Source organism: Trichechus manatus, unplaced genomic scaffold (genome assembly GCF_000243295.1).
Source record: "Trichechus manatus latirostris isolate Lorelei unplaced genomic scaffold, TriManLat1.0 scaffold00178, whole genome shotgun sequence".
NCBI classification, from domain to species: Eukaryota; Metazoa; Chordata; class Mammalia; order Sirenia; family Trichechidae; genus Trichechus; species Trichechus manatus.
Window position 1 is genome coordinate 2,861,748 of NW_004444114.1, and position 12,270 is coordinate 2,874,017.

A 12,270-nucleotide genomic window follows, 5' to 3' on the forward strand; every position below is an offset into this window, starting at 1 on the left:
TAAAACAACATGTGTACTACTGTTTCATGAGAAACTATTTGTTCTGTAAGCCTTCACCTGAAGTACAATAAAATATAAAAAAAAAACAAAAAAAATGTCAACAGGGTTAGAAAGCAAAAAAAATTTAGTTAAGACACTTCTTTCAATGAACTTCTTTCTACTGAACCTGCAATTTAATAAACATAGTAGACTTCTTTTAGTTTTCTGTAAGGCAAGCATTTGACAGGTGGCAGTCTTTCTTTCCAGGATATCCACTTTGATTACTCTAAAAACTATGTCTAAAAATTCAAAGCAGGGGGGACCCCAAACACAAATTTAAAAAAATACCTCAAAACTACATACTGTTTCTCATCCTCACATAAAAAAAGAAATAACATTCTTTGATGGACTGTAGTTCTCGTCAATATATACATCAAAACTTTAAAGAGCCTCCCACAACCGCAAAACCGTATGTTAAGGCCCAGTAGCCGTTCTTCCAGACGTCCTGCTCTCTTTCCCTTGCAGCAGCTTGGAATCATGCCACCATCTCTTTCAAAGTCCAAAAGTTGCCATGGCAACAATGCTACAGAAAGCACAGTCCCTTCATTACATGAATTAACATTCAGAAGGGATTATCTCATAGAAAGGACCTATCCACACAATTATTTTATTTTCCTGGGAACTGGCATTGATAAAAACCATCACACGTGCAGATTATTTCCCTTCGTTTTTGTTCTTTTAAAGTACATTTCTGTCACAATAAATCTGATCAAAATGATTTCCTAAAAACAACTCTGGCTTTAAACATGGTCACTAAATTCCAAAAAGAATAAAATGACCATCTATAAATCGAGGCTAGTGAAAATAAACGTGCAATTTTATAACTATGTGTAGTTCAAATAAGTTAATACCCTCAACCAATTTTTTAAAAGAGTTTTTAAAAAATTATTTTTAGGAAAAAACATTTGAAGGATATATTTTTTCAAACTTTGCTAACATTATATATTTGGAGTCCATTGGTTTAAATTCATTCATTTTAGAAGAATCTTTGCAATGAAAATATTTTCTCATTTGCTTTTGGTACTTTTTTTGGTTTTTGTCTTTACTGTGATTTTTTTTTAATTGTTGTGAAAATATATATATTACTGTCTGTTTTAAAGAATAAATCCTAGTTTAAGCTTATCTGAAAAGAATGTTGCCAGATATCTGCTCTAAGCTAATGCATCATACACGAGTCAAAATTAGACTCATTTTCTGTTTTCTTAAAACTACTTCCTAGGGAAAAAAAGCTGCTTATAAACTCATTTCCTCTCTCCTCAGGGTGAGCTACATAAGCTGAAGACAACTGTGACCATTCTGTTTAAACTTCTGGTGACCAATAAAAGGATGGAAAAATTCAGGAAGAAAATGATTCAGGATTTGCCTTGCATTATAAGTGCCAGCTGCTAAATGTTGTGCCAGGACTTAGAAAAGAGTTCCAGAGTATGTTATATGGCTCATTGCATGTCAAAATGCATAATTAGGTTTTGATTAACCTGTAACGGCCTTGCAGAAAGTGCTGTATTTATATACGCCACATGTTAATGAAGCAAATAAAACTTCATCTCCCTTCCTTTAAAAAACGGCAGTTGTTTTGAGGCTGTAGATTGTTTCATGGAAATTGCCTGAAAGAAGAGTCTTTGATAAGAGCAAAAAGCACCCTTAGCCACCTACCCATTTTGCTGTTTACTGTCACCCTGGAATCCTCTTCTCTGTCCCTCTGCTACCTCCTGAGCAGTCTCGGAACACACGCTGGTGACTGTGGGCTGCCGTGGGACATTAACTGCAGTTTTAACAGCGCTCAGTGCAGGTGAACGCTGGTCAGCACTAAGATTGGCATTAGCATGCAGTCCAGATGCAGCGAATGGGGGAGGAGTGACAGCAGCCACAGGTGGAGGGGAAGCATGTGATGAAGTGGTCACATGGGCTGTGGTGAAGGCAGACGATGGTGATGGGATGGATGTGACTTTTGGAGAAGACACAAAACCAAAGGGTCGTGGTGTCTTATTGTAGGCCATGTTGGTTGTGGAAGTGACTTTGGACACAGCAGGAGATGTAATGGGCACAGGTTTAACTACTTCTTTAGGTTCTCCCTATGTAAAATAAAAATAAACATACACAAAAACACACCAAAGACATGCAAAATACATTCACTGAAAAGAACATGTAGCTGACTTTTAAAACGACAAACACAATCATGTTAGCAGCCCCAAATTCATGTTTCCAGATAAAAACATAGAGTTTATATAGCATAACATGCATGCTAACTGGTCTCAACATGCGTAACACAGATGCACACACTAAGTATATTTTTTTATAAACATGAAGGAAGTTTTAAAATATTTAGGAAATAGAGCAGGAAAACTATCAAAAATAAAGGCCATACAGTTGTTCGATTTAGACACAGTCTAAAGGAAAAATTGTAAAGTATTCCAAAATAAACAAAACATTGCTAACCAACTTTTTTATTTTAAAATAAAATAAAAAAGAGCCTCAATTCTAATTCCATCTCTCAAATATGTTTGATTACTCTCTAGACTGCAATTATTTGATTCATGCATAAGCAGCAGAACATCTCTTACTCTTCAATTAATAAAAATGAGGGGGCATAAAGTAATTTTTATCTAACTCAGAAATGTATACATTTAACGTGCACACTAATTATCTTGAATAAAGAAATTACTAAAAAAATTAACAAAAAGCAAACAAAAGAAAATCAATTCTTTCCCTCTTCTGTAATTCACCTCTGTTTTTCTCTCTTTGGAAAGTTCTGAGATAATGATTCAGAGATGGAATAAAGTTCTTTCCCCTTCGTTTCCAAAATAAATATTTAATATTTAGTAGTTAAATGAGGAAAAACTGAACTTAGACATTTCCTCACTGCTATCAGCCAAAGAAAAAATAACTAGTATGAAAGATCAATTCCTTCTAAAATTAACAGAATTTGTGTTTGCAAATCCCAATTCCAAAGCAAGTCTAAAGTTAAAAAAAAATCAAGTTAATCGTTCATGACATTCAAGAATAAATCTCTACGCACACTACCACCCCAAAGGATAAACAATTATATTTTTAAAATGCACACAATAATGCTATATTATATTTACTTTCAAGAAAAAAAAGTAATCTAAATTAATCTTATAGGAATAACAAAGCTAATGGAGAAAAACAGTAGCTTAATGTTTAAGCAAATGAATGTAATAAGTAACAGAAAGGCAGTAAGCAAAATTGAGAGGAAAATCTCCAAAAGCAAACACCAGATGTATATGAATAACAGTTTAGGAACATTTGGGAACATATGTGAGTAAAAGGCTAACTGCCAATAACCTAATCCAAGAATACTCTGAAAATGCAATTAAATACTTATTAATAAAATGTTGTTAAAGACCTGTTGGTATATACATTTTCGGTAGCCACTTATCTATTCCCTTTAGAATATACATGAATAAAGACAGGCAAATTAATATGTGAATGTGAATATAAGAAATTTGGACATAGGTTATTGATAAGATATGGCTTTGTAAATAATGTTTTAATAATACAGGTCCAATTACAGAAAATAATTCTGTATGTGTTAATTTCCAGCTCTTCTCCCTCATACTTTAAGTTAAAAAAAAAAAAAAAAAAGAGGAAAATTGTACTGAGACTAAATGAAACGTCCATATAACCTGAGACAGGATTAGAAATTACTCAGGAGGGAATATTAAATGGTACTCTAGATGCTAGATTAGAAACACACCTTCTCAACAGGAACCGGCTCAGGCTTAGGTGTAGCAGATGCTCTGCGGGGAAAAAAAAAACATGAATTTTTACAAACTTGTAAATTTCTTAAAATAAAATTTTTACCATTATGTACCTTAACATACTAAATCAGAATTTATAGTTTCACAGTTCATGTATTTTGACTATTCATAATCTATTTACTAGTCTTCTATAAGTCAAATGCTACAAAACTTAATACCCTTATACACTCGATATTCATTAGCAACCTCTGGCTCTCTACGAACTCAACTGAAGAAAAACAAACATCAATCCTGCTTCTGCTGCACCCATTAAATCCTTAAATTAAGGCTATTCCCCAACTAAAAGGGCAAGGTATAATAAACATGATTTTCTGATTCTTGAATGGTTCCTCAACCATCTAATCTAATAATCTCTATCCTCAATAACATCTGCTTTTTACCCTAATATCCATTTAGAAACATCCATGAACAAATGTTTGTGAACATAATGAATAAATTCTGGTTGAACTGGATCACTGAATGAGTATTTATTTCATATTTATATTCTTATAAGTGCTTATGCAAATTAATGCCTTTGTTATGGTAAAACTAAACCATAAATTCTTCCACTAGGCTATAATTTCAGTGAAGGCAATGACTGTGTCTTACTTTGTATCTCAGCACAGTGCCTGGGATGTAACAGGTCATCAGTAATGAATATGAGAAGAAAGGAACAAGACTAAAATTCATGCATACAGCTTGAAGATTTCTATACTTCATTTTTTATTATTTGTATTTGTAATATATGCTGTCTTGTACTATGTTATTACTGTTCCTTTGGTTAGCATGGACTAGTAACAATAATTGGTTTCGAGCCATTATCTCATATAATCCTTACAATAACCAAAGTGGAAGCTATGATTATCCCCATTTTTCAGATGAGGAACTTCAAAGTTAGACTGCCTAGGCTGGAGCTAAAGTCTGCACTTCTTAAATATTACAATGTATAGCCTGTGTTCAAGGACAGTAACTAAATAATTGGGAAAGCCTCTAATGATTTAAAAGCTATTTACCCAGTGTTAATGTACCTGTTATGTTTAATGATGTCAGAAGCAGTTTGACTCCTCTCATATCACACAAGCCTGAGGATAAGATGTCAAGTACAGAATTCAAGAAATGTAAGCCTAGTGGGTAAATACTAAGTGATAACACTTTTAAGCTACGAATTATGGGATCGTTTTGCTCACAGAGACAAACATCACAAATAGAAGACACTAGCATAAGATAATGGGTCTCTATGAGCATAACCTAGTAATGAACTCCAATCAACAATTTTAGCAGCATCTGAATCTTCCAATAACAACTGATTTGGTTAGTTAGAGTAGGCACTGACTGAACGACTGGCTAACCTAACAAGAGTCCACAATAGGTGCTCACATTCAATTACTGCAATACAGAATTACATTCTGTGCTGTTGCATAATTTTCCACGTTTACTCTTAAGTAGACAATTTCTCTTTTAGCTTATAGTGTTATTATAGCAAGTAAAGGAAACATGTTCAAGTACAGAACAGTGGAATCTTCCTTTCATTGAAATTTCACAATAGGACGTAATCACAAAAGATGTACTTATTAAAACCACCCAAGACATTACTGAAAGTTCGCCATAATAGAGAATATGGTGTCTTTTTCATCTGGACACTTCAAGGTGCATGCAGCACTTCCAGCAACATAAAAATAATTCATTAAAAAAAGCATGCTATTTAATAGTACTAGGTTTCCAAACTTAAATCAAAATGCATATATCCTATGTCTATGAAAACAAACTCCTTAGTTTTTTCTAGATGTTAGTTCTTAAAGAGTGTAGGAGATTAGGGAAAAAAAATCCCCAGATTGGCTAGTTTTCATTAATTTTGGAATCCAATCCCTTATATTGTTGAGAAGCATAGAATAATCAGGAGTTCTAACCTACTTTATAGGTTGAAACATCTACAAAAATACTGCTTGAAATTTTAAATTAAAAAATGTTTTTTGTTAAATCTTGAGTCAGCTTGCCCTGCTTGCCTTCTGATAAAGTCTCACAAGTGCAATGAAAGTCAGAGAAAGAGGGGCAACATGCCCTTTAAAATTCAAGGGTAGATTCCACTACACGTTAAAAATATGAACATAACTGAAGGTCAAAAAACGCAGTTGATACTAGATGCAATACAAATTAGTTTTGTTGGTTTAAATATTTAAATAAATACCAAATGAGTCACAGAAGCATTGAAATAGAAATAGAAGGTTCCTTAGAGCTCCTTTATCATATGCCAATCAGCAGGTTGGTCTGACCTCTATCATCTGAAAGTTTACAGGAGCTCACAATTTAAATCATGTAATTTTTTATCGTTATGTTAAAATTGTTTTTATTTCAGTGTGCTTTATACTTTTGAAACAGAAGTCAAATAACTTTTTCACATTAAAATTATTTCAAAAAACATTTTAAAATCTACAACATGCGCTAGTTACATTATAAAAGATCAGTATGCTCCATCAATCTTATACCTAAGTATAATGACATACTCTTATGATCTATAACTATTGTGGCTCAGGAAATTTGGAATATATGATATTTGAAGGCTACAAAATAAATGAATAGTAACGGCACTTTAGTTGGAAAAAGATCAAACAATTTTACCAATTATCAAAGAATAACAGAATAAAAAGATATACCACTTTTCCTTTCAAATGTACAGAGATTTTTTTAAAAATGTTAATACACAATGCTGTGAGAATAAGACTATACATTAACATAGCTCTTCTGGAAAATGATCTAGCATTGATTTATAAACAAAGCCTTCAAGAATGCTCATGCTCTTGACATAAATCAACTTCTGGTAATCTATAATAAGAAAATAACCTGAAATATGGGAAAGACTTTATGTAGAAAGACTTTATATATAAAGATTATTTGTTCACTACAGTGTAATTTATAATAGTGAAAAATCAAAAACAATCTATTAAGTATACAAGAATGAGAAAATGGTTAACTATAACTACATGATACATTATATAACAATTAAGATCATGCTTAGGAGGAATTTTGAATAGCAAGATAAAATGCTTTATGATGTCTAGTGGAAAAGGAAGATCTAAAATAGCATACACAACATAATCAACGCATGGAAAAGAGTAGACAGAAACACATCTATATATTAACGGAGATTCTCTCTGAATGATATCTGTTCTTTCTCTTTTGTACATGTGTTTTCCATATTTTATATAACATAATTGTGCAACTTTTTACAGTAAGGAAGAATATTTCTCAAAGAATATTTTATGGAAAACTACTTTTTAAGAAACAAAAAAGATTCTATTGTCAAAAACATCTGAAAAACAGAGCTAAAGTTACATAAGGAGCTAAACCACAGGACTTCTCAGAGCCTTTAATTTCCTAAGGAAGAAAATCCTGTGGATTGGTGCCCACACTCGTTTGAAGGAGATTTCTTTATTAAGGAAACAATCAAAGGAAGAGCAAATCTCTGTAAAGTCTGAAAATGTTTACTTAAGTCTCCTGCAAGTGGCTCCAATTAAGAGAAAGAAATATTATATTTCTTAAATTTCTTGAAATCATTTTTTATACAGAATATTTGTCTTATTAAATTAGTCTTTCCTGAACTTTATATTTAACAAAACATCCAGACTATGAGTAAAATTTAATCAATGTTTAAGGAGTAAAATCCTATTTCCTTTATCAAACTGTAATATGTATCTCCTACAATCCCTAGGGAGAAAATACCAGTATATGAAAAAGGAACTTCATTTCCTAAAATTAAAAATTTTATAGTTATTTTTATTCATGAAAATATTATATTGAGCATCTGTTCTTTAATCTTAGAAATGTAACAGACTACTAGAAAATGAATAATTTTTAAACGACGTTTAAATAAATACTTTCTAAAAACTGAGGTACAAATATGAGGAAGTATTCCTACATTATTCTCTTCAAATCCTGGCAGATACACAATAGGATAATATATTTCCCTTTCAACTACAGTGATCATCACAAGCCACTTTTGTACAGTGTGTGAGTATCAAACCAGCAGCGATCCTGGCAATGGCTTACTGCCATGGGCTCAACAATTCGCTTATTGTTCTCCTGTTCCTTAGTGTGAAGCCACTGTTCGTAAGTAAGTCATGATGGTGAGCTACCAGTGCCTTAACCCAGTGCTGTCCTCAGCCCACAGAATTCAAAGAACAAAGCTGGCAGTGTGGCTGTAAAGCTGATTGATTTGTGTAAGACTGGTATCCAGATGCATTCCAACTAGTTTCAGAACTTCTAGCTTAACAGTTGAAAGAAATTCTAAGTTATAATGGACTGTATTTAAAAACCGGAGTTGTGATGCCCTGGTTAGAATAATGTATAGGAACACAATACCATAAACAAGGAATAGATCTATCAAGGATTAGATTCAAAGGAATCAAGCAAAACTCCATCTTAAGAGCACCTAAATGAATGGTGTTATTTAAGTTATACTTTTAACTAATCAATGCACTTTTTAAAATATTGCTCTATAAAATAACATGCTTCTGTTTATAAAGCAGCCAGTGAATGTTCACATTAGTGTTTAAGAACGAGGAGTTAGGCGACACAACTAGACTGAAAATGATTACTCACATTACTCATTATGTCTTGGTGACTCCTTCAACCATATCTAACATACTTAACTCATAAACAATCGGAGAGAAAGGAAAAGCATTTTTGGTTCATCCTCTATGAGATAAGCTCTATCTAAGTTTCCCACAGCATGGCTATCTTTGGGCCCACCGACCTCAGGACCCCATAAACACTAGGGTACATCATTAATCACTTTAATTGCAAAGTTGTCAATTTGTAATAACAAAGCAACTCCAGGAGGAAAAAGTGAGCACTCAAGTGTGCAGAGAGAGATGTTTCTTTCAACAGTTTCCCCATACTTTATTGTCCTTTCAGTTAGTCTACTTTCCTAAAAACTCAAACATTTAAATCACTTATAGCAATATATCGGTGGTTTTTTCCAAATGATTTGAGAATATGTAAAGGTTGTTATATATCCTATAAACAAAAGTACAAAATATAATCTCAACATAGTACAACATCCTCTAGCTTATAAAAGATTCTACTCACCATATACATGTGCACACATATACATACTCTATCCTCCTCTCTCCCTGGCTCCATCTTCGCTATCTTACTATAAGAAATAATAAAGTACATTTTTCTTCCTACAGAGAGAAAGAGGTAACTGAAAGCTGGACAAATTTTTTGAAGAGTGGAAGAAAGAAGGAAAGACAGGAGCAGGGGAGTGGCCCTAGCCCACCTGAGTACTTAGGGCTCTTTGTGCTTGTGCTTGGCCTTACGTAGGGTGTGGATCTGATAAATCCAGAATAGGCAGTTGCTACACGATAATTACTTTCCTAAGTAACGTTGGGGAGTTCTGGTGGACCAGTGGCTAAGCACTAGGCTGCTAACTGAAAAGTTGGCAGTTCAAACACACCAGCCGCTCCGTGGGAGAAAGATGTGGCAGCAGTCTGCTTCCACAGACTACAGCTTTGGAAGCCCTATAGGGTGGCTATGATATGCAATCAACTCGACGGCAATGGGTTTGTTTTTTTTTTTTTTGTTTAGGTAAGGTTGAGAGTCCCTTCACATTGGAAATGGTTAACACATTCAGCTGCTAAATGAAAGGCTAGGGGTTCAAGTCCACTCAGAGATGCCTCAGAAGAAAGACCTGGAGATCTACTTCCAGAAAATCAGCCACTGAAAACCCTCTGCAGCACAGTTCTACTCTGACACATATGGGCATGCCATGAGTCAGAGTCAACTTGATAGCAACTGTTTTACAGGTGAAGCTGAGTGCTTTCGTTGTAACGATCCTTTTCAGGAGGCCATAGCAGGTGAGTAGAGTTTGAGAAGAAATTTTCATCAACCAGTTATAAATCAATCTAGAGAGCTGATTATCAAGAAGAAAGAAAAGGACTTCTACTGAGCCTCCCTACCTAACATGGTCACTCTATTTTCAAGGAAAAAAATGGAGGGAGGGGAAGCATTAGGCTAGACTTAAAAGGATAAAATACTTCCCATTATACAAATAATGAATGCACTGGTGTCAGCATTATAGTTACCATTTATTAGCCTCCTACTACGAGCTTAACACTGAATTAAGCAACTTACATATAATTTATTGCTTAAGTTCCTGAAATAAAGCTTAGAAATGCTTAAACAACTTGGACCACTAATAAGTTTAATGTCAATGTCCACATCTTTCCCGCTATAATGTATTTATCGCACCTAGCAGGAGCCAACCGATACCAAAAAACCCAAACCCACTGCCACCAAGTCAAATTCCAACCCACAGCAACTCTACAGGACAGAATAGAACTGTCCCATAGCGTTTCCAAGGTTCTAAATCTTTACGAAAACAGATTGCCACATCTTTGTCCCACGGAGTGGCTGGTCGGTTTGAACTGCTGACTTTTCAGTTAGCAGTTGAGTGCTTAACCACTGCACCACCAGGAATCCTCCTTAATAAATATTTCTTTCTCTCGTGGTATGTTGCTTTATTTTCTATAGCTGAAGTTCACCAATACAATGTTATCTATTAAGATCTTCAGAAATGTAACCTGAATACTGATTAATTCAAAATTTTTGGCGACAATTTTATATATCACTTGACATCCTTACTTGACCATCCTTTCATCTGTCCATCCATCAAATATTTATTGAGCCTTAGGCATTGTTCCAGGGTTTGGAGATACAATAGTAAACAAGTCAAAGGACCTGTTTAGAATTTACATTCTCCTAATGAAGAAGGCAGATAACAGACAAGTCAAAAACTTAGATAATTTCACACAGTGATAAATGCTATGAAAAAAATAAAAGGATAATATGACAGGAGTGTAAGTAGTAATACTCCAATTTATTCTTATTTTACAGGTCAAGTAGTTAATGCCTAAATACCTAAAAATCTCTAAGAAAGAAAGCATTTAGTAAAGTAAAATAGCAAGTCAGACACGTTTAAATAGACTAAAAACAACAGCTACCTTAAATTTATTCTATGTGCCCGGTACTCTATTAAGTACCCATATACTATATTTTTCATTTAATCTTCATAACAATCTCAGTATTATCCTCTCTTCTAACCTTTCACCAGTGGGCTCTTGTAGCAGGAACAACTGGTCAATAGGGGTACATACAGAAACATGTCATCTCTAAAGGTAACCAAAAACCAAAATTATACATAATAGTATCACAGAAGAATTAGGATCAATTCAAATATCATTTCATTCAATGTCTAAGAAAAAAAAGTTCAGAACAAAAATTAAATGTGGGTACATCCCAAACAGATTTGGTGATATTTCAGGTAAATTGGTTAGGCCTTGTCAAAACCTAGAAGCTCTGGTGATGCAGTGGCTGCTAACCAACTGTTCAGCAGTTTGAAATCAACCAACCACTCCTTGGAAATCCTATGGGGCAGTTCTACTCTGTCCTATAGGGTTGCTATGAGTACAAATTGACTCGATGGCAGTGGGTTTTTCAAAGTTTAAATCTTCTTCTAGAATATCCCAACAAAGATGCAAAACTTAATTTGTTATCCTTAGGTCCATTTATAGAAAATATCAGTACATGACATATTACTTTAAGAAGAGTGCTTTCCTATGTCCTATAATCTATTGCCAAACATCTTTTTAAAAAAAATTATTTTCAAATTGTGTACAAAACTTCATATTATTCCAGTTGATTTTAGAGGAAGAAGATTTATTTTTTCATCCTAAATTTCTTCCACAATTTCATTTTACCAAAAAAAAAAGTTTCATCTACTCATCGAGCCCGTTGTCCACACTCAAAATAACCTAGCGATCATTTAAGGAAAAAAAAAAAAAAAAATGCTTTTTTCTAACTAGTGTTTATAAAGTAATTTCTATCAAAAAGAACGTTAAAGAGTGCTTAATATTTTAGATGTGTTAATGGTTAAATAGAGGAGCCTCGTAGAGCAGTGGTTAAGTGTTCAGCTCCTAACTAGCCACTCCACGGAAGAAAGATGTGGCAATCTGCTTCCATAAAGATTTACAGCCTTGTAAAGCCTATGGAGCAGTTCTACTTGTCCTATAGGGTCACTATGAGTCAGAATCAGCTCAATGGCAATGGTTTCTTTTCTTTTCTTTTCTTTTTTTAATGGTTAAATAAAAGGAATCTTGAAGTTTGGGATAATTCGCTCTTACTATGAGTAAAATTCAGTTTCAGTGAAAAGCAGCATTTTGATAGAGGATTTTTATATAAAGTTTATTTTATATACCCCATTGTTACAAAATAGCAACCTTAAATATAAAGAGACAGAAAATATTTTAGGGCATTATACTGTCTGTTGCAACTACTCTATCATAGCTTGAAAAGAAGACACAGGCTATATGTAAACAAATGAGCAGGGCAGTGTTCAAATAAAACTATTTACAAATGAAAACAATACCATTTATAATAGCCCCTAAGAAAATAAAATACTTAGGAATAAATCTAA

General features: G+C 33.7%; 1 protein-coding gene across 12 annotated transcripts in view; it reads right to left on the minus strand.

Moving 5' to 3' along the window:
* Positions 1 to 12,270, minus strand: part of PDLIM5 (PDZ and LIM domain 5) — a 250,920-nt gene that overhangs the window by 114,390 nt on the left and 124,260 nt on the right. For 9 of the 12 annotated variants that reach the window (XR_002825708.1, XM_023741339.1, XM_023741337.1 and 6 more), the window contains 2 exons: positions 3,755 to 3,797; positions 1,693 to 2,111 (listed from right to left, as the gene is read on the minus strand). Coding sequence is in view for 10 of the 12 variants with exons in the window: in XM_023741339.1 (XP_023597107.1) it covers positions 1,693 to 2,111; positions 3,755 to 3,797 (462 nt within the window). In the remaining 2 variants the exon portion in view is untranslated. The remainder of the gene's footprint in view (positions 1 to 1,692; positions 2,112 to 3,754; positions 3,798 to 12,270) is intronic. The other 3 variants (XM_004387014.2, XM_004387008.2, XM_023741344.1) reach the window with 2 other exon arrangements.